The sequence below is a fragment of the Bos grunniens genome, chromosome 7 (genome assembly GCF_055505025.1).
Source record: "Bos grunniens cultivar Pamir isolate PY7600 chromosome 7, Bosgru_T2T1.0, whole genome shotgun sequence".
Lineage (NCBI taxonomy): Eukaryota > Metazoa > Chordata > Mammalia > Artiodactyla > Bovidae > Bos > Bos grunniens.
Window position 1 is genome coordinate 5,254,418 of NC_141171.1, and position 27,929 is coordinate 5,282,346.

At 50.3% G+C, this 27,929-nt stretch overlaps 1 protein-coding gene and 1 long non-coding RNA gene across 2 annotated transcripts; one reads left to right on the top strand and one right to left on the bottom strand.

Moving 5' to 3' along the window:
- Positions 1-300: 300 nt before the first annotated feature.
- On the bottom strand, positions 301-8,737 carry LOC147368115 (uncharacterized). The gene is made up of 3 exons (XR_015166479.1): positions 8,611-8,737; positions 7,960-8,097; positions 301-1,050 (listed from the first exon to the last, which is right to left on the bottom strand). It is a non-coding gene; the product is annotated as an uncharacterized LOC147368115 (long non-coding RNA).
- A 49-nt stretch (positions 8,738-8,786) lies between these two features.
- Positions 8,787-26,391, top strand: IL12RB1 (interleukin 12 receptor subunit beta 1). Its single transcript, XM_086408430.1, has 16 exons — positions 8,787-8,983; positions 10,122-10,184; positions 11,088-11,205; positions 11,602-11,771; positions 13,037-13,176; positions 13,588-13,621; positions 14,325-14,447; positions 15,206-15,288; positions 16,127-16,364; positions 19,642-19,809; positions 20,483-20,620; positions 21,103-21,258; positions 22,854-22,988; positions 24,154-24,259; positions 24,564-24,645; positions 25,397-26,391. The coding sequence occupies exons 1-16, from the start codon at positions 8,923-8,925 to the stop codon at positions 25,760-25,762; spliced, it is 2,181 nt and encodes a 726-aa protein (XP_086264556.1). The 5' UTR covers positions 8,787-8,922; the 3' UTR covers positions 25,763-26,391.
- The last annotated feature ends 1,538 nt before the right edge of the window (positions 26,392-27,929 follow it).

A 27,929-nucleotide genomic window follows, 5' to 3' on the forward strand; every position in this document is an offset into this window, starting at 1 on the left:
GTCAGCTGACGAGGCCTGACCCCGCCCCTCTCCAGGAGCTGGTTGCGAAAGGCCCGCCCCTTTCGGGAGAGCCTGCCCCGCCCTTCCAGGCCCCGCCCCGCCCCTAGAGCCTAGAAGTAAACACTTTGCAATACATCTTCCTAGAAGAGAGAATTATCCCCATTTTGCAAACGAGGAAACTGAGGCTCAGGATCCATGTGCCTGGGGCACACAACAAAGGTGAGGTGGGTGGGGTATTCACTGCTGTGCAAAATTTAACAAGGACTCACACACACACACACACAAAAATCCTTAAGATACACAACATTTTAAAAACAATAGTGTAAAGAATCAAAGCTAACGCAAAAACGCATGATGAACTAGACAGCAACATTTTAAATACAGGATCAGACTCTGCCCTTGCACAACCCCGACTGCTTGCCTTACTCCAATCCTGGCCCTTGTCCCAATAAAACTTTATTTAGAAGAATAAGCAACCACCATAGTTGTCAGTTTCTTTTTTGATGATGACTGCCTTTGCTGAGTGTCAACTGAGCACCCAACTAAATGCTTCATGAAGACCTCCCCTCATAGGTATCTGATGGTAATTGTTCAACCTGAGTTTGTAGAAGGGAAAGGGAGGCTGGAAAAAGCCTGAAGTCCCAAGGTGGCATCTGCATTCTCTCTTTCCCTGGAACTCCCACTGTCTCTGCAGCCGCAGGTTCCTTCGTTTACCCTAATGTTCCACCTGACATGACTGTACATTCTCAGGTTGGAGGTGACCTGGCTAATCGTCTGTGTGGTACTGTAAGATCCCACCAAGTTATGGTAGCCAGACTGAGCATATAGAAATATAGGTGGTGGTTGTTGTTTAGTCGCTAAGTTGTGTCCGACAATTTGCAACCCTATGGACTATAGTCCGCCAGGCTCCTCTGTTCATGGAATTTCCCAGACAAGAATACTCGAGTGGGTTCCCATTTCGTTCTCCAGCAGGTCTTCCTGACACAGGGATCAAACCCATGTCTCCTGTATTGCCAGGTGGATTCTTTACCACTGAGCCACCAGGGAAGCCTGTTAAAAAAAAAAAAAATACAGGACTCCAAGGCAAAATTTGCTTTTCTCATACATGTGTTGAAATTGGCATGTAATTTGCCTACCCTAAAGTTTACCTTTTTAAAGCGTACAATTTTGTGGTTTTTAGACATATTCACAGAGTTGTGCAATCAGCACCACTATCTAACTCCGCAACACTTTCATCAACCCCAAAAGAACCCCTATACTAGTGACCTGTCACCTCCTACTCTCCCTCCCCTCAGCCCCTGGTAAATGCCAATCTGCTTTCCATCTCTGTGAATTTGCCTTTCTGGATATTTCACGCAAATAGACTTGCACAACGTGTGGTCTCTTGTGTCTGACGTCTTTCACTTGGCACAGTGTTGTCAAGATTCATTCACATTGCAGCAAATGCTGCTCCTTTCCTTTTTAGGGATGAATAATATTCTATTGCATGGAGAGTGTTTTGTTTATTCATCTATCCATTAATGGACATTTGAGTTATTCTACGTTTTGCCTCTTGTGAAGAGTGCTGCTGTGAACATTCATGTATTACCTGTATTACAAGCTTTTGTGTGGATATGAATATGCTTTTAGTTCTCTTGGGAATATACCTAGGAGTGGAATTCCTGGGTCCTATAGTCGCGTGCGCTTCCAAGGTGGTGCTGGTGGTAAAGAACCTGCCTGCCAATGCAGGAGATGGAAGAGATGCAGGTTCGATCCCTGAGTCAGGAAGATTCCCTGGAGGAGGGCATGGCAACCCACTCCAGTATTCTTGCCTGGAGAATCCCATGGACAGAGGAGCCTTGTGGGCTACAGTCCATAGAGTCACGAGTCAGGCACAACTAAAGGGGCTTAGCATGCATGCGTGGTAACCCTGCTTTTAAATATTTAAAAAAACTACCAAACTGTTTTCCAAAGCACTCACTGTTAGGGGTTGATCTGTGTTCTCCCCAAATTCGTAAGTTGAAATCCTCATCCCCCAGTACCTCTGAATGTACTTGGAGAAAAGGCCTTTGAAGAAGTAATTAAAGTAAAATGAGGTCATATGGGTGGATCCTAATCCAATATGGCTGATATTTTAATAAGAAGAGGCTTCCCTGAGGGCTCAGATAGTCAAGAAAAGGAGATTAGTATACAAATATGTATGAGGGAAGACTATGTGAAGACAGGAGGGAAAGATGCCATTTTCAAGCTGTGGAGAGAGATCCTGGAAGAAATCAAATCTGCCAACACCTTGGTCTTAAACTTCTAGCCTCTAGAACTATAAGGAAGAAAATTTCTGTTGTTGAAGTCATTCAGACTACGATACTTTGTTATGGCAGTTCTACCAAACTCATACAGACCCCTAGTTACATTTCATTTCAGATGAACAATGAATACTTTTTCAGTATATTACTCTCCACAATAATTGGGATGTAAGTATGCAAAAAGCCCTCTATTATTTATCGGGATTCCCTGATGACTCAGTTGATAAAGAGTCTGCCTGCAATGCAGGAGACCCCAGTTTGATTCCTGGGTCAGGAAGATCTGCTAGAGAAGAGACAGTTTACCCACTCCAGTATTCTTGCGCTTCGCTTGTGGCTCAGTTGGTAAAGAATCCACCTGCAATGTGGGAGACCTGGGTTTGATCCCTGGGTTAGGAAGATACCCTAGAGAAGAGAAAGGCTACCCACTCCAGTATTCTGGCTTAGAGAATTCCATGGACTGTATAGTTCATGGGGTCCCAAAGAGTTGAATGTGACTTTCACTTTTCACTTTCATTTATCTGAGATTCCAATTTAACTGGGGGGGGGGGGGGTCACGTATTTTATCTGACAACCCTACACTAAATGGGCTTCAGTTGGAGCTTGCATACACCCAGGTAATCGTAAACTCATGCCCTAAAATAGCCAACTTTCTGTCTCTGGCTGCTGCTGCTGCTAAGTCACTTCAGTCGTGTCCGATTCTGTGTGACCCCAGAGACGGCAGCCCACCAGGCTCCCCCATCCCTGGGATTCTCCAGGCAAAAACACTGGAGTGGGTTGCCATTTCCTTCTCCAATGCATGAAAGTGAAAAGTGAAAGTGAAGTCGCTCAGTCGTGTCTGACCCCTAGCGAGCCCATGGACTGCAGACTACCGGGCTCCTCCATCCATGGGATTTGCCAGGCAAGAGTACTGGAGTGGGCTGTCTCTGGCTAGTTCTGCCTAAAAGTTCTATTGTAGTCCAGGCTGGGGTGGACATGTGACCTAGAGTCTTGCATCCAGCCACTGTGATTGGTTCAAGATGGAGATGTGACTCAAATTCAGCCAATCAGTATCTTTCCTGGGACCTTGGCCGGAATCCAGAGGTGGAGAGGTTCCATGTATGAAAGGTTGCTGCGAGCTGCATGTTACACCAGGTTTCGTGACCTCCGGAGCAGAGGATTTCTATCCGGGGTCAGAGATAAGGCTTGACTACTTGAAGCTTTTTGTGTAGCCAAGTTTTATTAAAGTATAATAGAGATAGGGAAAACTTCTGACACAGACATCAGAAGTGGACAGAAAGAGTGCCCCCTTGATAGTTTTTAGCAAGGTGTTTTATGTCTGTTGCTGCTGCTGCTGCTAAATTGCTTCAGTTGTGTTCAACTCTGTGCAACCCCATAGACGGCAGCCCACCAGGCTACCCTGTTCCTGGGATTCTCCAGGCAAGAACACTGGAGTGGGTTGCCATTTCCTTCTCCAATGCATGAAAGTGAAAAGTGAAAGTGAAGTCGCTTAGTCGTGTCCGACTCTTCGAGACCCCATGGACTGCAGCCTACCAGGCTCCTCCGTCTATGGGATTTTCCAGGCAAGAGTACTGGAGTGGGGTGCCATTGCCTTCTCCATTTATGTCTGTTAGAAAACTATTAATCAGATAAGAGAGACACCTCAAGGCTGAGAGAGTTTCACCAGGCCCCTCTCCAACAATATGTATTTTCAAAATAGGATGACATGAGGTGTGCCATCCCCCGGCCATAAAACAATTGCCAGGAAAACTGGCTTGTTGAGCCATTATCAGCCCAAGATTTGAGAAGAGTAAAAAAAGTTAGTCTTAGGCAGATAAAGAAAGGCAGATTCTAAAACAAATACATAGTTTCATTAACATAGCTTAAGAAAAACATCTCTAAGAAAAACGCATTGGTTAGGTCAAGGCAGAACCAGGTGTCCTCAACACATAGTTAAAGAAGCCTCTTTTAATTTTGTGTAGAGAAGGAAGACAATGTCTGCCACTTAAAGTTTATTTCCTCCTGCCGCTTGGGGACCTCTGGCCTTCCTCCCTGTTACTCTCATGTACCAGAGGTGGTTGGGTGGACAGATGAGGAGCTAGTAGAGGGGGAGCCACCAGAGAGGTCTCAATGTCCTTGATCCCTCTGAAGAACTCCTTCCCAAAACTCCTTTCTGAAAGACCACTTCAACGGGCAACAGGCAGCATTTGTTGACTGACACACTGATGGGCTGACTGAATGCAATTTTCCCACAGTGAACACCTATTCTTCAAAATCCACTTCAAATTCTCTTTGAGAAACATCAGAGATCATTTATTGAATGGACATAAATGTGTTTTTTTTTTTTTCCTTGCAATCTTCTACACATTCATCAAAACCCTCCTCAAATGTCTCCATAAGGGGCATCAGGGAGTGAATAATGTGTATGCAAATGGGCATCCCTGGTAGTTCAGATGGTAAAGAGTCTGCCTGCAATGCAGGAGACCCAGATTTGATCCCTGGGTTAAGAAGATCCCCTGGAGAAGAGCATGACTACCCACTCCAGTGGGTATCCCACTCCATGGGATTTTCCAGGCAAGAAAATCCCATGGACAGAGGAGCCTGGGGGGCTACAGCCCATGGGGTTGCAAAGAGTCAGACATGACTGAGCAACCAACACACACACTTTGTATGTATTCTTTAAAAATAAAAAATGAATGAGGGGCTTCCCTGGGGGTTCCAGTGGCTAGGACTCCATGCTCCCAATGCAGGGTGGCTGGGTTTGATCCTTGGTCAGGGAGCTAGATCTCACGTGCAGCTAGGAGTTCACACGCTGCGGCTGAAAAAAGACCCCACGTGCCGCTACTTCGCAGTGGTGCTACTGGTGAAGAACCTGCCTGCCAACGAAGGAGACGCAAGAGATGCGGGTTCGATCCCTGGGTCGGGAAGATTCCCTGTAGGAGGAAATGGCAACCCACTCCAGGATTCTTGCCTGGAGAATCCCACGGACAGAGGAGCCTGGTGGTCTGCAGTCCATAGAGTCGTAAAGAGTCAGACACGACTGAAGCGACTTGGCATACACATACATGCCTCTACTAAGACCCATCGCGTGCTGGGCTTAGTCATTCAGTCGCGTCCGACTCTGCAACCCCAGGGATTGCAGCCCGCCAGGCTCCTCTGTCCATGGGATTCTCGAGGCAAGAATCCTGGAGTGGGCTGCCATTTCCTCCTCCAGGGGATCTTCCGGACCCAGGGATCGAACCCACGTATCTTACGTCTCCTGCATCGTCAGGCAGGTTCTTTACCACGAGTGACACCTGTGTCTGCTAAGTAGCTCTTTGTGACACGGTAGACTGTAGTCTGCCAGGGGGAAGCCCACTAAGACCCAGCACAGCCAAATAAATTAAATAAATGTTTTTTTAAAAAATTGAATAAATATTGACCTACAGCATTATGTCAGTATATAATATACATATATAATATAATATATATTAGTTCAATATTTCTATACTTTACAAAATGGTCACCACTATGTATCCTTTAAAACATCCTCAAATGATCCTCTGGAGGCATCAGAAAGTCCTGGCTGAGTGAATGAAAAATGCTCTTATTGGTGGAAAAGATGTTCTTATTAATAAATGTGTTTGTTAAATGAGCTAATGGATCGTTTCCTTGCCAACTCCTACTCATCTCTCAAGATCCTCCTTAGATACCCTTCAAGGGCATCAGATCTCTTGACCACATAGAGGGTAGCTCAGTTCTTCTCAGGCTAAAGGTCACTACCCACCCTCCCCACAGAAGACGGAAGCTGAGGGGGTGGGGAAGTTCTGTGGTTCCTCCTGTTACCATTTCCTGGGCAGGGGCCGCGGGGGGCAGGGGGGGGGGCGGGGCTATGACCTATCCTTCCTGCCCCTCCTCAGTTTGTGGGGCATCTGAAAGTGGGACGGTGCTGGGGACGTACCTCAGTTGTGCTTCTGGGGCAGCTGGGAGGGCTTCCTGAAGTAGGTGGCAGGCAGGCAAGGCAGGCCAAGAGAGGTGGGCGTACAAAGATTTGACACGGGGAAGGTGGGCTGCGGTGAACCTCAGGGTGAGCCTCCAACTGTGACCTCAATAAGGGTAGAAACAACACCTCACACGTGGCTGGACTCCTGCTCATACTGCTGCCACAGTTCCTTGGGGAAAAGCCCAGCCCTTCAGCTCAGCAGTCAAGGGTCTGGTCCACTCTGCCATCTTCATCTCTCACATGGAGCCCCAGACCTGCCAGTTCATCTTGGTGTTCCCCAAAGCGCGTCCCCCAGACTTTTGCTTCTCCTTTGACCTCTGTTGGGAATGCCCTTTAGCTCTACAAAGCCAGTTTAATACTTCCCTTCTCTGGGCAGCCCTCTCTGGTCCCCCTCAGAGCCCCCCAACCTCTACCCCTCCCTGCAGCCAGCCCCTAACCCCCAAGGAGCTGCGAGCATCTGTGTCTAGCTCTGCTCCACCCCCTTGATGTTTTTTCAGTGGCTGCTTTAGCTTTGGGGGGATGGGAAAGAGGTGTGATAAGAGCAGAGGTCACTGAGAGCCCCCAAAGAATGACAAATCGTACTGGCTGTCTGGTGGGCAGCAACCCTTGTTTATCCTTGGGCTCAGTTGCGCAGTCATGTCTGACTCTTTGTGACCCATGGACTGCAGCCCATCAGGCTCCTCCATCCATGGGATTTTCCAGGCAAGAATATTGGAGTGGGTGGCCACTTCCTTCTCCAGGGCATCTTCCTGACCCAGGGATGGAACCTGCATCTCTTGTGTCTCCTGTATTGCAGGTGGATTCTTTACCGCTGAGCCCCTGGGGAAGCCCCATTTATCCTCACTTTAGCCCATTTGCAGATGAGGAAGCTGAAGCGTGGGAGGCCTGACTTTCCTGGGGATAGGAAGTAGCCCTAGGGCATGAGCCTTGCTCATGGAAGCTCAGCCCCACTGTGTGGGGGGCTCTGCCTCGGTTTGCATCTATGTCTTTACCTCTAGCCAGGGCCCTGAGTAGGCTGAGTGTCTCTGGACTCAGTCTTTCCATCTGTAAAATGGGGCGCCTGGGATAAGAGTCTCAGGATCACTGAGGGGGGGCCCATTGATTTACCCTATCTCCAGTGGTCTCTTCCATCTTTATATTTCTCTCTGTGTGTCTCTCTCATTTCTCTCTCTCTGTCTCTGCCCCTCCCCCAGACCTCACAGCTACTCCGCCCCTGGCCTGGCCTGGGCCCTGCTGCCAGTGAAGGCTGTTCTGTACAGGATCACAGGGTCCCCGTCCCCACTGTGCCAGGCCTGGAACACTGCCTCTTTGTTCCAATGGCTCTGACTTCATGGCCTGCTGGGCGCCTGACCCTGGCCGGCCCAGCTGCCTCTCGGAACTGGCTCTCAGAAAAAGTGCTTCCTCCCAGCCACCCCGGGCCTCAGTTTCCCCAGATGCTTTTCCCCAGGAGAGATCCTTATCCTGTTTTTTTGTCCACCTGGGTTCTGAGAACAGCTTTTTTTTTTTAAAGGTGAAAATCACACAACATATAATGAACTGTGTTAATATATACAATTCAGTGGCACTGAGAACATTCACCATATTGTACAATGATCACCTCTATTTAGTTCCAAAACATTTCCAGCATCCCCAAAGGCAACCCCATCCCCATGAACAGTCACTCCTCATCCCCTCCCCAGCCCCTGGCAATCATTCTACCTTCTGTCTCTGTGGATTTACCTGTTCTGGACGTTTCGTATATACAGAATCGTACAACATGTGGGCTGCTGGGTCTGACTTTTTCCACTCAGGATGTTGCTTGGGGGTGCTATCCACTTTTTGTAACATGAATCAGCTCTTCTCTGTGGACATTTTGGACTTTTGTTGACAGTGGGGAGAGAAGATCAGAAACTGAGACAACGCCTCCCCACCCCAGTCCCCAGCCTCCCCGTCTCTGGCAGAGAAACAGATACAGAGAAAAGACTAAGTTGAATCTAAAGGAAACAAGGAAATTCTTCAGACACGGGACCCAGGGTGCCCTGAGGTTTGAGTCTGGGAAACAATGAGGTGGACATTTTGGGGGGGGTCCAGCCTACAGAATACACTTCATAACAATTTTTCAGCAGAGTGAACTCTGATGTCCAAAGGCCCCTGGCCTCTCATTGAGCTCCTGGGTCTCAGAAGTGGGCCAGAGAGGCCTGGCTGCTGCCGCCAAGTCACTTCAGTCGTGTCGGACTCTGTGCAACCCCAGAGACGGGAGCCCACCAGGTTCCCCCATCCCTGGGATTCTCCAGGCAAGAACACTGGAGTGGGCTGCCATTGCCTTCTCTCAGAGAGAGCTGGAGACCTAGCCAAGTACACAGAGCCCCAGGCCACCCACGGGGTTCTCACCTGGTGTCCGGCTCCCGTCTGGAGCCAGCAGAGAAGACCCCAGACCCTCAGGGGGTATAGCTCAGGGTCTAGGGCTCAGGTGGGTTTGTGGCCTAGATGAGGCCACCACCCCCAAGCTGACTTCCTGGGTTTCTCTTTCACTTTGACTTGCCCTGGGAGGGGCCATGTCTCATAACTTTTTTTTTTTTTTTAATCTCTTTAGTCTTTCTTTATCAGCTTCAGCGTGTTCCTGGGTGAGGAAAGACCCGGTGGCTGGGGCCTCACCGGCAGCACAGAAGTTCATCTGGGGCTGCTGCCCTCTTCAAGGACCGGATGGGGCAATGGGGGTTCAGGCTGGTTGCCCTCCTTCTCCTCTTGTGCCACAGACAGGGCGGTGAGTCCCCTCCCCTGACAATTCGCCTCTTCTTATTGGGGGTGGTGGGGTTGTGTGTATGTGGAGGGCTAGTTCCAGGGTTAGTTCCGTGTCTTTGTGCCTCAGTCTTTCCCTCTGTCAAATGGGACATCAGTAATTTTGACTTCTGATGTCAGGCTTGGGCATTTCCTCTCCGGTCTTAATTTTTGACTTCTAATGTCAGGCTTGGGCATTTCCTCTCCGGTCTTAATTTTGTCTGCTGTATTTTGTGCTTAGTCACTCAGTCATGTCCCACTCTTTGTGACCCCATGGACTGTAGCCCACCAGGCTCTTCTGCCACTGGGGCTTCTCCAGGCAAGAATACTGGAGTGGGTTGCCATGCCCTCCTCCAGGGGATCTTCCTGACCCAGAAATCGAAGCAGGGTCTCCTGAACTGCAGGCAGATTCTTTACCAGCTGAGCTACCATGGTGGAGTGGGCTAAATCTCTGAATCTTTCCCACTTGCCAGAGTTTAGTGAGGAGTAGCTAAGGAAGGGAAAAAGAGCAAGTATGTATATAATAGATATGTATCTAGTGTGTGTAACATACATACTCTCTCTCCATCTTGTGGACTCCAACGGGAAAGGACTCAGCCCTTTCTAAGAGCCAAGTCTGGACTCCGATCCCAACTCTGCTGTTGCATAAACTTGGATAACTTCCTTGTGCCTCAGTTTCCCTCTCTGTAAACTGGAGATCAGCAAGGTTTTGGGACTTTTGGAAGTCAGGCAGGCCTAGAGACCAGCAAAAGGGAGGGGGCAGAGGACACCGAGTTGCTTTAGAGGAACAGCCTGAGAAGCAGATGGCTGAATGGATGGATGAATGGATGGGCAGATGCATGGATGGGTGAGTAAATGGATAGATGAGTGGATGGATGAATGGATGTATAGGCAAGTGGGTGGGTGGATGGATGATGGATGTGCAGGTAGATGGAAAGACGGATAGATGACTGGATGGATAGATAAGTGGATGGGAGGATGGACAGATGGATAGAAAGCTGGATGGATGGGTGGGGGGTGCATAGGTGGGAAAGTGGATAGGTGTGTGGATGACCCCTGGGTGAGCGCCTCTCCCTCTGCAGTGAAAGGCTGAGACTGTCATTATCTCTTCATTGCCTTTGCAGCTGAAGCCTGCAGTACCGTCGGATGCTGTTTTCAGAACCCACCATACCCAGATGCAGACTCAGGTCTGGGCAGTTCCCCATCGTGGAAGGGAGGGCTGCTGCTGGGCTCTGACTGACTCCTCCCTAGCAGCCCCTCCCTTAGCTCCTTCCTGCTCAGCCCAAGACTGGGGTCTTGGGAGCCCTGCCCTGACGTCCTGACAGCCTGTCCTCATCAAACTCAGTGCAGTCATCCACCTCTGTAAGCTTTGTCTGCCCCCTAACAGAGTCACAGGACTGTGTGTCTGTCCGGACTGGTCAGCATGTGGGGTTAAGCAGCCGCTAAATATTTTGCCTCCCCTGAAGCAAGCATTGCTGGAACACTCATGCTTATAACAAATTCACTGATCTGCCCCTGGGCAGGCGTTTCATCTATTCTTTTGTTCAAGAGATATTTACTGAACAGTTACTATGTGCAGACACGGTCCTGGATGTGAAGGAATCAGCTGCGAACCCAGCTGTCCTCTGGGGTCACAGCCTAGTGCAGGGGGTGGACGACAGTCACACTAATGCATATCCTGTGTATAATGATGTGCTATGAAATAAACAGAGCAGAGTGGGAGGTGGAGAGGGAAGGGGCTGCTTCAAATAACCTAGTGTTTGAGGCGGTGACTCTGAAGGAGAAATTGGAATGTGACGATTTGGGGCAAGGGTGTTTCAGGCAGAGGGCACAGCACATGCGAAGGCCCCGAGGTAGGAGTGAGTCCGATACGTTTGAACACCAGGGAGGAGGTTGAAGTGGCTGGAGCAGGAAGTGCAGGGGAGATGGCAGGAGACAGGTGGGAAGGGCAGTGGAAGGTGCTGGAAGCCACAGCGCGTTTAAGCTGGGGTACTACTGGGTTACATAAGTGTCACAAAGATACCTCCCTGAGTTGAGTCAGTGTGGGGACACCCCCTCCCTGACACTGTAGCCTATTCTCAAACCTCCAGGCTCAGCTTCAGGCCCCAGGGCCCCAAGCTGCTACCGGGTGTTCAGCAGCGCTGGTTATGAATGTTCCTGGGAGTACGAGGGCCCTGCAGCTGGAGTCAGCCACTTCCTCAGATGCTGGTGAGGACCCTACCCTTTGCTCCGCAACGGCTGCCTCTGCTCTCGGGGTCTGTGCCCCTTCCTGGGCCTTGGCTGGGGCTCCGTGTTGTGGGCGCTCAGCACAGGTGGGTACCCAGTTTGGGCGGCAGTTAGGACCCCTCTGTCCTTCCTTCCTCCTCGCCCTCTCACTGACTCATACTTCTATTCACTCATCCACCCATTCATTTCTTCCTTCCCTCCGTGACAGGCTTTGTTAGGAGACTCTGGGGTCCTCTAAAACCCTTAGTCCCAGGCTGATCCCCAAGAAGCCCCCAGGCTGGGAGGAGGGGTGGAAGGGGCAGGAAAGGACAGTGGGTTGTGATGCACGTCATCCACCGCGGCCGCCGAGACCCAGCACCAATACCTTCCTTCCCGCAGCCTCCAGTCTGGCCGCTGTTGCTACTTTGCCACAGGCTCGGCCACCAAGCTGCAGTTCTCCGACCAGGATGGCATATCCGTGCTCCACAATGTCACTCTCTGGGTGGAATCCCGGGCCGCCAACCGGACAGAGAAGTCCCCCAACGTTACCCTGAACCTCTACAGCTCAGGTCAGCACCCTGCTCTCCTCCCCACGACCCTCTCCTCACCCAGAGAAGCTTCTGGTCCCCAAGCCAAGACCTGAGCCGGGGTTGGGGGGATTCTGGGTCTCTGGCAAGGGGTTGGATAGTGCCAGCTGTTTTCCCATCCAACACTGCCCTATGACTTGGCAGAGTCTTTCATGGTTCCCTTACCGATCCCCTACTACTGGACATTTAGGTAGCTTCTGGTTTCTCCTTGATACCGTAATGCTCCCAAGATCCTATTGGGTCTTTAGAATCTGTTTTTGTTAATCAACAACACACGCTTGGTTTAGATGTATTGAGCTGCCACTGTGTGCCATGCTCAGTCATAAAGGACACGGATAAGGCCAAAGGAGGTCAGAGCCCAGGGCTGGGACGAGGGAGGGGTGAATGAGGCACCCTCCTTGGCCACAGAACTTAAGGGGGGGTGGTGGCGAAAAACCTCAGTAGTCAAGATAAACGGTATCAGGATGCAATGTTTAAAAAAAATAATATTGATGCAAAAAAAAAAAAAAAAGAAGCCATGACGAACAAAATATCAAGATTTTAAATAAAGAGAGGATCTGACCCTGTATTTGTACAACCCTGCCTCACTCTCCTCACCCTAATCCAAACCCTATCCCTGCTTCATGGAGCCCAGATTCAAGTAGGGTGATGAACAAGGCTTCATGGAGCCCAGATTCAAATAGGGTGATGGACAGGGAATGATCATTACACATGATGAGATACTGCTGGCAGATCAGGAAGGCCCCTGGTTCAAGCTGAGTCCTTGAAGGATGAAAAAGATCCAGCAGGAATAAAGATAGGGAAGTGTGGTTCAGGCAGCAAAGTGCCAAGGCCCTGAGGTAGAATCAAACACCATTGACCAAAAGACAGGAAGGGTGACAGATGTCTCTCCTTAGGTCAGGCTCCCTGAAGTGAGTTTAAAAAGCTAGCAAGAGTTCCCCGATAGTCCTCCAGAAACATAGAACCAGTTAATTACTCTCTCATCAGCAATTTACAGAAGTATGTCTCACCATAGCTTTGCCAGCAATGAGTATTAATATTTTAAAGATATTTTTACTAACAGGATCCTGTGTATGAATCTTGACTCTTTGACTCATAGAATCCCAGGCGTAGAGGGGTCTTGCTGGGGTGGGCCTTGGGGCTTTCTCTGGACCGGGAGGATCACGTGCAGGTTTTCTGGGATTTTCAGGACCAGCAACTCACACACACGCCTGCTTCCCTTCCCCAACCCCCACCTCTGCTTCCAGTTAAATACGACCCTCCCCCAGAAAACATCAAGGTGTCCAAGTCAGCAGGGAAGCTGCGTATGGAGTGGGAGACCCCAGCCCGCCAGGATGGTGCCCAGGTACAGTTCCGGCACCGCACACCTGGCAGCCCGTGGAAGCTGGTGAGTTTATTCCCCAGATCAGCGGTTTGGACAGGCCACAGGGCACCTTCACATTTCCCCCATCAGCTTTGCAGTCTCTGTATCTATCACCCCTTCCACCCGGCCTCCACTGTTGCCCCATAGTTAGCCTCTGGGGTTTGTCTCTGACTTGAAGATCTGATTACGACTGCCCTTGCTCACACAAACCAGGGATTGAACCTGCATCCCCTGAGTTAGAAGGCGGATTCCTAAGCACTGGGTCACCATGGAAGTCCTTCATTTGCTTTTCCAAGGATGTCCTCTCTCTGTTCCCAGATCCAGTCCAGGGTTCTGTGTGGCATTTAGCAAAATAATTGTTGAAGATTTCAAAAGAGCTAACTAATATTTTCAACACCAAGTGTAAAGTCATGGATAAATATGATTTCATTTTAGGGTGACTGTGGACATCAGGATGATGCTGGCTTCGGTGAGAATAATAATGAATAATGACAGCAGCAGCAAGTTAGCACTAATTAGGCACCCACGGTGTGCTAGTGCTAAGTCGCTTCAGTTGTGTCTGACTCTTTGCTTCCCTATGGACTGTAGCCCACCAGGCTCCTCCGTCCATGGGATTCTCCAGGCAAGAATACTGGGTGGATTGCCAAGCCCTCTGCCATGGGGTCTTCCCAACTCAGGGATCAAAACTGCATCTCTTTACTGCAGGTTCTTTACTGCCGAGCCACTGGAGAAGCCCCCACTGTGTCATAGGCCCAGTGCTAAATTCTTTGTAGACTTGTGCCCCCTTGTAGTTCAATGCTGGATGATTCCCACAGGGGAGGAAACACAGGCTTGAGAAGCCCAACAAGGCCAAGGTCACATCCCAAGGAATGGTATTGCTGAGACTCGAACCCCAGACAGTGTAAGAAGTGGGTGATCCCTGAGGCCCCAGAGCACAGGACCTGGCCTATTCTGACTGTCCTTGTCCCCAGGGTCTGGCACGCAGGTACCTCTCAAATAATGCATGAACACAGTTGGCACTCAATAAGTGCATGGACACAGTTGATGCTCAATAAGCGCACATACAGTTGGCGCTTCATATGTACATGGTGGCTAAGTGACCATCCCAAGCTCTGGGTACTGCTAGCTGTGGGACAGCCCCTTGGCCTGAAGTTTGTTCTGCTTCTCCTCAGAGTCATGCCTCTGCCCCTTGGAGATGGACATGGCCCAGGAATTCCAGCTGCGGCGGCGTCTGGGGCCAGGGGTCCCCAGAGGTCCCTGGAGCAGTTGGAGCAGCCCTGTGTGCATCCCCCCTGGTGAGAAAACCCTGGGCCACAGGAAGGGAGACAGGCATCCGAAAGATGGTAGTGGGATCAGAAATAAGGTGGCAAGTGTTAGCAATAAGGTGATGGGTGTTCGAAATAAGCTGGCAGGACAAATTAGGGGAACCTGGTGCCAGGTGACAGGGCAGTGAGAGAGTTTCACTTTATATAATGCAGCCAACCTGTCATCTCAAAAGAAAACATTTCTCAGTCCTTCTCTCCTTCCGGTTAGTTTGGTGGGTTTTGTTCTCTGAAAGCTGAACAGGGAGTTGATGGGTGCATGTAGCTGTGCTGTGAAGATGGATTTTCCCAAACAACACGGGAAGCTGGAGCCTGGGCAGTTCCAGAGTGGACATGTAGCCCAAGGTGGGGGTGCAAGGGAGAGAAGGGGTGACTGTCAATATTTGGCCCCCACCCTTTGAACTGGAGCTTCCTCCTGTCAGCCCAAGAGTGTACCTGCTGGGAAACAGCTCCAGTAGTTGTTTCCAGATTTGTCTAAAAAAATCTGTAGTATTTAAAAAAAGGACATGATATAAAATTGACCATTTGAACCATTTTAGCCAGTTGCATCAAGTATATTCACCCTCATGAGGTGGATCTCCATGTTTGCAGATTCTGAAAACTATGTAACCCGCAGAATCCTGTGTTTCATGGGAGGGAGGGAAAAGGTCCCATGTCTTCATCCAGGGTCTGCAGGAGGTTGTGAGCCAGGGCACCACCCCCAGTGTCACTGTCTTGCTGTCTCATTGCAGAAACCCCTCCACAGGCTGAGGTGAGGTTCTCAGTAGAGCAGCTTCGCCCAGATGGGAGGAGGCAGGTGACCCTGCATGAGCAGGTAACAGGGTTGTCCTTGGGCTGTGGGTTAGCCTGGGAAGAGAGAGAAGGCAACAGGAGGCTAGAGTGGAAATGTGTAAAGCTCAGGGAGATGAACCGTGAAGGTGACTGAGACCGGAAAGACTGTAGGTTGAAATCTGAAGGCAATGGGGAGCCGTGGTAGGTGTGTGAGCTGAGAATATGGCTGGACTCAGGTGTTCACAGGCTCCCTGTGGTGGCCATTGGGAGAATAAATTGTGGGGGGCTCAGGTGGAAGCTGGGAGGACAGGAAGTAGTTGACTGTAGTTGGTCTGGATGGGAGATAATTTCTTTGAAGTCCCCCAAATAACTCATTAAGTATGGTCAAATGTACCTATTTTACAGAGAAGGAAACCGAGGTACAGAGGAAAAGTCTCCTGCCTGAGTCAGGGGCAAAAACATATGTTTCAACCCCTGATTTCACCATAATTGATTCAGCCAGATCCCCAGTGACCTGTCACAGTGAAGTTACAGGGAAGCTCCTTCTCTTCCTAGGTTTCCTATAATTTGAATCCTTTTTCTTAGAAAAAATTTCCAGACTTGAGGCAACTGGGTTCAAAGATGGAAACTTTTTTTTTCCCCTGGCTTTCAGTGGGTTTTGCCAAATTATTCCCCCCTTCCCCCAGACCAACGATCAGTGAACGTGTCAGTTTCCCAACAGTCTTGCCAGCACTGAGGTTTACTAGTTTGTAAATTTTTGCTCAAGTCATCACCTGGGCCTGTGGATGAGTCTGTGTTCATGGGCTGAATCCTGATGTCAACCCATGGGGACAAGGAGCATGTTCAGGTCCCCAAAATACCATCTCTCACACTCATGACAGCTGCCCCAACTGGAGCTTCCGGAAGGCTGCCTTGGGCCTGACTCTGGGATGGAGGTGACCTACCACATCCATCTGCACATGCTGTCCTGCCCATGTAAGACCAGGGCCAAGAGGACTCTGCGCCTGAAGAAAAAGCTCGTCCTCTCGAGTGCTGCCTATGATCTGGCCGTCGTTTCCCGGAATCGCTTTGGCCTCGGCCCCAATCAGACATGGCACATTCCTGCCTGCATCCACTCAGGTGCCTTTGGCTGGGTGGTGGGAGGGCCCCTTGGAGCTGAGCGCATCTGAACCTCAGCTAGACTAGGTCAGACAAGTGAAGCACAAAAATTTAAGGGGGTGTCTAATTTAGGAGTGTATCAAAAGTTAGTCATCAAAAATGCATAGTGTTTTTAAAAAGGCATAGTGTTATAATGGAATGGTTCAAAAAATAATCTCACGGGCAAACTACAGCTCAGGTCAAACATTTGGTTTTGTAAATAAAGTTTTATTGGGACCAGAGGCAGGATCAGGGTGTCAAGTGAGGCAGGGTTGTACAAGAACAGGGCTGATCCTGTCTTCATTTAAAATCTAGGCAATTTGCTCACTTTATATACAGGTATATGTATATTAAGGGCTTTCCAGGTGGCTCTAGTGGTAAAGAACCTGCTTGCCAATGCAGGTTCGATCCCTGGGTTGGGAAGATCCCCTGGAGGAGAGCATGGCAACCCACTGCAGTATTCTTGCCTGGAGAATCCCATGGACAGAGGAGCCTGGGAGGCTATGGCCCATAGGGTCACAGAGTCGGCCACAACCGAAGCGACTTAGCATGCACGCAGGCACATACATATATTAAATATATACATATATTTACATATAATGAAAAAATAAATGGTGATGATGTGGATAAAAAGGAATCCTTGCGCACTATTGGTAGGAATGTAAGTTGGTGCAGCCACTAGGGAAAACAGTATGTAGATTCCTCAAAAAATTAAGACTAGAACTACCATGAAAAGTGAAAGTGTTAGTTGCTCAGTCGTGTCTGACTCTTTGCGACCCCATGGACCTGCCAGGCTCCTCTGTCCGTGGAATTCTCCAGACAAAAATACTGGAGAGGGTAGTTATTCCCTTCTCCAGGGGATCTTCCCAATCCAGGGATCAAACCCAGGTCTCCTACATTGCAGGCAGATTCTTTACCATCTGAGCTATATGATCCAGCAATTCCACTTCTGTGTATTTATCCAGAGAAAAGAAAAACATAATTGGAAACAACATATTCACCCCTATGTTCATTGCAGCGTTATTCACAATAGCCAAGATATGGGAACATCCTAAATGATCATCAATGGAGCAAAAAGATGCAGTGCATGTATACAATGGAGAACCACTCAGCCGTAAAGAGAGTGAAACGCTGGCATTTGTGACAGCAGGCATGGACCCTGAGGATATTATCCTTAGTGAAATAAGTCAGATGGAGAAAGATAGGCTGTAATTTCTCTCAGATGTGGAATATAAAAACCACCCCACAAACCAAACAAACTAACTGACTAACCAAATAAATAAACGGACAAACCAAAACAAACACATAGGCAGAGAGAAAAGAGTAGTGGTTACCAGAGGGGAAGAGACGGGGGAGGGGAGGGGTAAAGAAGATCAACTCTATGGTGACAGATGGAAGCTACATTTTCCATGGTGAGCACACAGTAGGGTATTCAGAAGTTGAAATATAATGTTGTACTCATGAAACATACCATTATAAACCAGCTGCTGCTGCTGCTGCTGCTAAGTCGCTTCAGTCGTGTCCAACTCTGTGCGATCCCATAGATGGCAGCCCACCAGGCTCCCCTGTCCCTGGGATTCTCCAGGCAAGAACACTGGAGTGGGTTGCCATTTCCTTCTCCAATGCATGAAAGTGAAAAGTGAGAGTGAAGTCGCTCAGCCGACTCTTAGGGACCCCATGGACTGTAGCCTACCAGGCTCCTCCACCATGGGATTTTCCAGGCAAGAGTACTGGAGTGGGGTGCCATTGCCTTCTCCAGTATAAACCAGCATTACCGCAATAAAAAATAAATCTAAAATTTTAAAAATCAAGATTTATGTGTATGTATATACACATATATTTTATTGAGGAAAGGTTCACATGGCAAAATGAACCATGTTAACAAGCACACTTTGGTGCACTAATCGCATTCACAGTGTCATGCAACCATCACCTCATCTAGTTCCAGGACATTTCATCACCCCCAAAAGGAGACCCTGCCCCATTAGCCGTGACTTCCCATCCCCTCCCCCAGCCTCTGATTATCTCTGATCTCGTTTCTGTCTCTGTGGATGTTCCTGGGCTTTTTCATAGAAACTGATCCTATGCTTTGTGATCTTTTGTGTCTGGTTTCCTTCACTCAGCCTGATGTCTCCAAGATTTAACTACATTGTATCGTGTGTCATGCTTCATTCTGTTTTATGGCTGAGTAATATTTCGCTGTGTGGATGGGCCACACTTAGTTTATCTGTTTGTCCACTGATGAACATTTAAGCTGTTTCCATTGTTTGGCAACCCTGAACAATACTCAGTACATATTTTTCCATTCATTTCTATTTTAAAAAAATATTGCATTAAAAGAGCATTGATACTGATAACTGAATTCTTTGACACCTCCTTAAATTTCATGCCCAAGATAAGTGCCCTGCTTGCTTCACCTTAGTCATGATCCTGCTGAGCACCCAGCAGGGTGATTACGATGATGCCCCATTTCAGAGATGGGACGACTGAGGCTCAGACAGATGCAGCCACTTTGCCAGGGCGGCACATCAGGGAGTCTGTCAGTTCCTGGTCTGGTTTGGGCCATGGCCTTGCTATGTGACCTTGAGCTGGTGGCTCTCTGTCTTTGAGCCTCAGTTTTTATATCATTGATATAATTTGATATTGATGTGGCATGATATTGATATGATTTATATCATTGATCATGGTGACTGTAAAACAGCCCTGGCCTGGTGCATACAGTCAGAACTCCATCAATGACAGCTGTTCTCTCTAGAACTGGAAGCAGTACCCACCTCTCAGGTTGGTGCTGATACCCTTGTTGTAGGGAGTGGCAGAGATGAGCCCAAGAGGGCTGAGTGGGTGTGTCCTCTGAGCGCTGGTCCGATGAGGAGGCCCCTCCCCCACCACAGCCACCCACTGCCGCAGCGCGAGGCCGGTGGTGGGCGGCCAGGCATCTGCTGGAGCGTCTGCTTACCAGCCTGGCAGGGTAGAAGTGGCAGCATAGGGAGCTCTGATGGTGGGCATCCTGGCAGAGAACCCGTGGTCAGGCTGGGGGAGGATTCGATTCATTCAAACGGCCGCTGCTGTCCCCTTGGGGCTCAGCCCTTAACTCGGCAGCCCCCAGCGCGGGGAGACAGAGTCAGATACAAACACTCCCGGCCCCCTGGGGGTTAGAGTTTGCCGAGAGAGTGGGATGGGGCTCTCAGAGCCTTGGGTGGGTGGTTGGGGGCGGGGCATAAGACCCCTGGTCTGACGCGCCTCCCTTGTTTTCTTCCAGAACCAGGGCTTCTGAATATCAGTGCCGGAGCCAACGGGACCACCATACGTTGGCCAGCCCGGGCCCAGGGAATGAGGTACTGCATTGAGTGGCAGCTCCAGGGCCAGGAGGAGAACCTTGCCGCCTGCATCGTGACGGCCCCCCAGGACCCGGACGCTGCTGGGACGGGTACCGTAGTTTTGGTTACCCTGCATCCTCCATTACCACTCCCAGTCAACTCAAACCTATAGGCATCCTCCATGTGGGGTATCTGAGGCCCAGAGAGCTCTTGCTACTTTCTCAAGGTCACACAGACAGGCCAAGACCTGTCAGACCCTCCTACTCGCACAAGTCTGGAGTTTCCTGCTGCAATCCTGGTTTGCCAGGGCTCAGCCCTGGGCAGGTTGCACCCTGGCAGGAAATGAGTCTCACGTCCCGGGGTGTTTGTAAACACTCACTGGTGCCAGGAAAGGTGGCAACTAGCAAGATGCTACTGGCAAATTAATGAGGCCTCTGGAGGGAAAGAGGGGGTACTGAATGGCCCAGGCAGCCTCTTGCTCTCTGCCCTGGTCTTGGCCAGGTCCCCCAAAATCCTCAGTCTTAGCCTGGCCCTCCAAGAGCTTCCAGCCAGGGGAGACAGGCTGGACACAGACATCCCTGGCACCACAGAGTAAGAGCTGTGCTGGGATGCTTTGGGAGAGGGCAAAACAAAGGAATCCTGGAGGAATCCTGGAGGAAGGCACATTGGTGCAAGGGTTTTGAGGCATGAGTAGGAGTGCTCTAAAAGTTCCTGGTAGATGGCACAGGTGCAAAGATGGTGACACAACCTGTATACTGGCCTGGCCCTTGCTTATTCTTCCAGCAACTCACAGCTGGAGCCAAGAATCTGGGGCACTGGAACAGAAGGCATGTTACCGCATCACCATCTTTGCCTCTGCACACCCAGAGAAGCCAACCTCATGGTCTACGGTCTTGTCCACCTACCATTTTGGAGGCAATGGTGAGTGGCCCAAACCTGCAGGGTGGTCTCCACTGAGCAGTGGTCCTTGGATATAAGGAATGGGGAATACCATTTAGAGGCACCTACTGTCTATCAAGGGCTGGCCAAAAGCCACTTAGAAGTCAGCTCAGTCAGGACATCCTTGGTGGTTCAGTGGTTAAGATTCTGCTTCTACTGCAGGGGGTGTGGGTTCAATCCCAGGTCAGGAAACTAAGATCCCACATGCCAAAAAAAAACCCAAAAAAGTCAACTCAATTGACTTCTAAGACACCCCAAGAGGCACTGCCCCATTTTATAGGTAAGAAAACTGAGGCTCTGAGAGGGGAAGTGATGGTACCAGAGTAGTGCAGCCAGGATTTGAACCCAGACCCACTTGACTTGGTGGTCATGGTTCCCTGGGTCTCTGGACGGTACCAGCTGGGGAGGCGGAACATGCTGAGCCAGCACCCTTGGAAATGACTGTGGCAATGGTGTGATTGCAGCCTCAGAGGCCGGAAGCCCACAGCACGTGTCGGTGAGGAAACTCAGCCAGGATTCGGTGTCTGTGGACTGGACACCATCTCTGCTGAGCACCTGCCCTGGCGTCCTGAAGGAGTATGTTGTGTGCTGCCAGGAGGAGGACAGCAACCAAGTATCTGGTAGGTGAGGCAGCACGGGCCTGGCTTGCGGGGGAAGGGGTCTGGGCTGGAGTCTGCCTTGCTATGTGACCCTGGGCACCTCACTGTCCCTCTCTGGACCTTGGTTTCCCCACCCATAAAATGATAGAGTTGGACTCATCGTTTGATTGACCCTGACGGCAACTCCCATGGAGCAGGAATGACTGTCCCCATTCCACAGATGGGGAAACTGAGGCCTGCCCAGTTTCACCTGCCCACCTGGGATTCACCTGCCCAAAGGTTAAGCAAGATTGGATTTGAACTCAGGTGCCCCTTCCTGCCCCGTAAGAGGGAAAGAAATGAGGATGTACAGGGCAGGTCTCACCAAGGCTGGATCTTCCTGTCATTTCCTGCACTGGGAGCCTCATTCTCCCACTGGGTAGCACAGCCTTGCAGATACAGCCTCATCCACCCATCTCCTGCAGCAACAGGCCAGCAAGACCATGGGTTTACTTCCTGCCTTCTCTGCACAAGCCCAGCACAGGGCAAGGCATGATGCCAGGGGTAGGGGAGGGGGGATGGGGGGATGGGGGCTCTCCAGATTCAGACGTAGACGTCCTGCCACCAGTCTGGTCACCCTGTGATGTTTAGAGGGAGTGTGCATTCGCGCATGCACTGTCAGTCGCTCAGTCGTGCCCGACTCTTTGCGACCCCGTGGACTGTAGCCCGCCAGGCTCCTCTGTCCGTGGGATTCTCCAGGCAAGAATACTGGAGTGGGTTGCCATTTCCTACTCCAGGGGATCTTCCCAACCCAGGGATGGAACACGCATCTCTTGCATCTCCAACAAGTAGATTTAGAGGGGATAAACAAAGCCTAATGGGAGTTGGTGACGCATTCCGGCACAGCCAGAAACAGCCCCGTTTGCTGAAAACCGATTTGCCAAAAGCCAAATTGCTGAAGATTCATGCACCAACTGCCCATTTGGCCAAATGTACCGACTTCCCTGAAATTTCTTTTGAAGAATAGTCCTCGTGGATATTTACAAAGAATATGGATTTAGAGTTCTAGGAATTTTTTTCTTCTGGACAACCACCACCAATTGTATTCTCATTTTAAAGATTTTTATAAGGTGCTTTATTTTTTTAAGTCAGCCCATTCCACAAACAATTGTTGAGGTCCTACTGTGTGCTAAGGTGCTGGGGACACTGTGGGGAAACAACTTAGACAAAGGTAACCTCGACCCTGACCTGAAAGATGGGAAAGAGGTGAGGGAGGAAACCATGCAGTCATCTGGGGAAAGGGTAAACGCGGCCAGGGAGTCAGCCAGTGCAAAGGCCCTGAGGTTGATGATGGGACCTGATGGCTTTAGGGAGCTCTGAGGAGAAGGCACACGTGACTGGCAGAGAGTGGGCTAGGAGTGGGGGAAGGGCGAATTGGTCAGAATTTGAGAAAAACAGCATCGTTTGCTGAAGATTCTGATGAAGAATATTTTTCCAAATGAACTCGAGGTGAATGGGTGCATTTAGGGAAGAGTTTTCCACAAAATGTCTGTGAGCCCCCACCCCCATCCTCACCTCCCAGGGTGGAGCCCAGAATAAAGGGGGTCTGGGAACTCACGGCTGCCTCCCGTTCACAGAGCTGCACGTGAAGCCCACAGAGACCCAGGTCATCCTCCAAGGCCTGCGGGCTGGCACAGCTTACAAGGTGCAGGTTCGCGCAGATACAGCCAAGCGGAGGGGTGCCTGGAGCCAGCCCCTGCGTTTCAGCATCGGTGAGTGAGGGGGTGAGTGACAGTCGCTCAGTCATGTCCAACTCTTTGCAGTCCCATGGACTGTAGCCTGCTGGGCTCCTCTGTCCATGGGATTCTCCAGGCAAGAATACTGGAGTGGGTTGCCATTTCCTTCTCCAGGGGATCTTCCCAACCCAGGGATTGGACATGGGTCTCCTGCATTGCAGGCAGATTCTTTACCATCTGAGCCACTAGGGAAGCCTGAATGGAGGAGGGTGGGGGGTGGACCCTGTATTCACCCAGCATGCATTGCCCCACATCCCACATCAACAAGCATTTCTGCCCTGACCCTCCAGATTTCCATGCTCCCCATGAATCTCCCTCAGGAGCAAGTCACAGGCTAACCTGCTCCCACCTCCTTCACCAGCTTCCTCTGCTGTATCTTCCTCCCATAAACCTTTTCTCACACTCCCATGTTCTTGCCCTTGCAGGCCTCTGCCTAGAATATTTGTCTCCTTGTCAAACTCCTATTCACCCTTCATAACTCAGCTCAAAAGCTCTCTCCTTCAGGAAGCCTTCCAGGCTTCCTTCTGGGGCATCCCCCTCCCCTCCAGCTGTGATTGCCCCGCCTACCTAGCCTGACACCTTGGGAGCAGGTGGGGGTGTCTTTCTGGGCTCTGCCTCCCCCAACCTTGGAGCTATTGGGGAGAGGGAGGGAGCAGGGGTGGGTATTTATTGAGGGAATGAATGCATATGAATGAACATGTCTCATCATAAACATAAGGAAGTCGGTGGGCTCTGCTGTCTTGGGGCATGTGGAAGTGGGAGATTTGGGGACCGAATGACCCCTATTCTTGCCATAGTCCCTACCTGTTGTCCTCGCAGTGAAATCTTGTTGTAAAAGAAGCAGTGAGTCAGACTAGGTGTGTGGTGGGCAGGTCTGGGTCCAGGGGGGCAACCACACGAGCCCCACCTGCAGGTGATCAGCACTACGGTGTCCCGAGCACTTAGTGTCCCAGGGCTTTATCCCACAGTCACAGGGCAGGCTGGGCCCCGCTTTCCAGAGGAGGAAACTGAGGCTCAGAGCGGCTTGCGCTGCGCCAGGGTCAGCAGTGAGCTAGCTGATGGGGGGCCCGCCCCTGCCAGTCCCCCCCTCAACGAGAGGCAGAAGGTGTGTCTCCCACAGCCCAAGCTCTTCTGCTCCTAGAAGTCCAGGTTTCTGAGTTGTCCGACCTGTCCATCTTCCTCGCATCTTTGGGGAGTTTCGTGAGCATCCTTCTCCTGGGAATCTTTGGGTACCTCGGCTTGAACAGGTAACTTGCACCCCCTCCCCTGAGATGATCTGTAATAGTGGTAGCATGAATAATAATAATTGTTAGCCCCAAATAGGTTTTTATGTCCACTTTCAAGATGGGAAACTGAGGCCCAGATAGTCAGGCCCAGGGCATCCAGCAGTGCTGGAATTTCAACCTGGGTCTGCCAGTTTCCCTCTGCTCTGACCTCTCAGCCGCATCTTCACTCGCCTTATTGTAACCTAATGGAGATGAAAAAAGTAAGTCAGAACAATTAAAAAGTAAGAACAAACAGAAGCACTGACCGGTTCCCCTCTCTCCTCAGGGCTGTAAGGCACCTGTGCCCACCCCTGCCCACACCTGGTGCCAGCACTGCCATCAAGTTCTCTGGCAGCCAGGGGAAGCAGGTAAGGGCCCCTCTTTCTAATTCCAGGTCTTGTTTATTGGGTCCGTATCTGGATTAGGGCTCTGAAGAGTAACGGCCATGCGTTAACTCATTTTATTCTTTCCAAACCATTGGTGCAAGGACTCAAAAAAAAAAACACAAAAAAAACCCTACCCTATTTTATAGACAAGCAAATAGAAACCCAAAGTGACCCTCATGTGGATCATTTCCTAGTAGCAGAAACAGAACTCGAATGACTTCACAACATAACCTGATGGAAAAAAAACTCTAAGGTTGTGGGCTTCAGGCATGGCTGGATCCAGGAACTAGGACTCCATCTCTCTGGGGTGCTAGCTTCCCTGCAGGCTTCTTTTCCAGGCAGGTTCAGCCTTCCTCTTGTGGAAACAGGGTATCCCTTTTTCCCATTAACTGCAGCGAAATTCTGGGCCATCACTGATTGGCCCAGCTTGGGTCACATGCCCATCCGTGAGCCTATCACTGGAACCAGGGGGCTGGAATGCTCTGATCGACTGGGCCAGGATCACATGCTGATGGCAGGAATCAGCCTGGGGCTACTGCCCTGCCCAACCACATCACTCATCAGAGGAAGAGAGACAGTTTTCCAAAGAGAAATGGGGAGCCCTTCCTATTGATCCTTGAATTGGCCTCAGGATTTTAGAGAATTTAGCCGGAAGGGACCTGGTCCACTCCATCCTTGTGTGGATGAGAAATAAGGCCCCGCCCACAGCCTTGACCCCGCCCTCCCTCTCCAGGTTTGGCAGTGGACCAGCCCAGCAGACTTCCCGGAGGAGGTGTCTCCACAAGAGGCCCTGATGGTGAATATATCCTGGGAAAAAGGCGAGGGAGCTGACATGGGCACACTTGGGACTCTCAAGGAGAAGACGGAGCTGCCTCTGCATGCCCCTAAGCCAGCCCTGGACTTGAAGGACAGGAAGCAGATGCAAGGATGCCCTGAGGCTGGGGCTCCGGGGCCTGGCTGGCAGGACGGTCTGGTGGAGGACAGCCTTGCCCAGGCGGCTAGGTCCCCACTGCTGCTCCTGGGGGGCCTAGGGTGGACCCCCAGGTTCGGTTCCCAGGGAGAAACAGGAGCGTCTGCCTCCTCCTACAGAGAAGCCTGACGACTGCCGCCACGACGGCTGGTTATTGTTTACTGCATACTCAGCCTGCTCTTTCCAGACACTCAGGTGATGCCCCTGAGTGACATGGCTGTCCTATGGACCTAGTTTAGTGAGCCTCAGTGAGGTTCAGAGAGGGCTAGTGGCTGGCCTGGGGCCACACAGCACACGCAAGACTCTGATCCACGCCCAGTGGCTCAGACTCCATCCTTACTCCCCGGGCTTTGGAGCCACTCCCCTCCATAGACGCTGACTCTGCCCAGCACCAGCTGCCACAATCCTATGGTGGGAACCTTAAAAACCACCTTGAAACGGAAGTTGCTGCCCAGGGCCAGGACCTGGCATCCACGGAGTAGGGCGCTGTGGTTGGCCTGTTGAGGGGGTGTGGGATAGACTGAAGGGGGGCCCAAAGAGGCTCAGGGTGATCCCAGATCCTGGGCTGGGCGTCCTGTCTGAATGGGGAATCTGGGTGCTGAATTCTCTGTTGCACTGCAGGGTCTCCAGGCTTGGATGACCCAGATGTGGGGGAAAGAAGGCTAAACATTCTGAGGGAGGTGATGGCCCCTCCCTGGCCGCAGATGTCTCGCCTGTAAAGTGGGGGTGAAAATATAAAATAAAAAATAATAATAAAATGGGGAGGTCGCTGCTGCTGTCACTATATCTCATTACAAAACTGCTGAGCAGTTCCAGAGGTACTTGGAAAAGTTGGGAGTCCTGGACATATATGAAGAACCAGAGAAACCTAATAGTGCTTTGGATTGTTTTTTTTTTTTTTAAAGCATCACTCGGGAGCTGCTACCCCAGAAAATCCAGAAATAGAGCTGCTTTGCCTAGGACTGGAAAAATTGAAAGAGAAATATGAAGTTATTGTAAGAGAAAATGAAAAACTGAAAACTAAGGAGAAAATTCAGTAAACCTAGGGTGGAGAGGAAGAAACTACCTTGCTATAAGCCACAACGTCTTTAGGAAGCTATAGATTATTGCATTAGCAAAGAGTGCAATGCAGTCATGAATGGGAATTAAGTTTTAGTTTTCCAGTCATTTTAAAGGTTTAGATAAAAAGAGCTTTCACTGGATTTGATTGTATTAAATATTAAAAATCATTGAGTGATTTTAAAAAGATAGGATTTTAAAAAAATAAAAAGATAGGATTTTAAACTTACTGAATCAGTAATTAAGTTTAATAGTTAACTGCTTTTGTTACTATTCAGTTTTCTTACCCCATTTAGAATAAAATTCACCCAAACTCCAAAAATTAAAAAATAAATAAGGGTGATGATCATGTAGACCTCACAGGCTGGTGGGGCAGGGGGTGTCTAAGGCTTAATAAATAAATAACAGGAGGAGGTTTGGTTGCTCCCAACCCCATTCCTCTGTCCAGGGCTCCGGCGGAGACCTGGAATTCTTCGCTCATCCTAACATCGAACACCTGCAGCAGAGTTTTTACTCCCCAGACACACCTGAAACCACAGCTTCCGATACTTTCCCCGACCAGACCTTCCCTCATTCTTAAACAAGTTGGTGCTGATTCCTTCTATGGCCACCAGGTGGCAGCAGCAGCGCGTGTCTCCCACGCCCAGTCCGCCCAGCCCCCTCCCACCTCCCAGAGAGTTTGCAAAACACACTCTTCCGGTTTTAAACACGGACGGGACAGAGATTAAAACTCAGAACCACTGAATTTTGTGGCAAAAGAAGAAGGTCTGGCAGCCGGTAGGGTCGAGAATCAAGAGGTCCTGGCCCTTCTTCTTTGGGGTCTTCTGTTTCCCCATCTGGATGGGGAAACCTGTGCCCTCCGCTAGATAAACCCTCCCCTAGATAAACCCTCCCCTAAAGATCAGCCCTCCTCATTCCTGAGGGCTGGGCTGCAGCCTGAGGAGGAGGCCTGGACAGTGGCAGGACCAAGTGGACAGGATAGAGGGGATACTGGGTCAGCAGCCTCATGAGAAAGACCAGAGTGACCCGACCCACAGAGGCTCAGAGCTACCAAACTCAAGTCCAGAGTTCCCCTCTCCCTCACCCAACATACACATGTACATGGTGCTTCAGGGAACTAAATGCCCCCATGCTGGCCATCCCAGTATGGGACCCAGTATTGTACCCACTTAGGTGGCCCTTGGAGTTGGCAAACTCACCTCCTGGTTCCATGGAGTTAGGAGTTTGATATTTATGG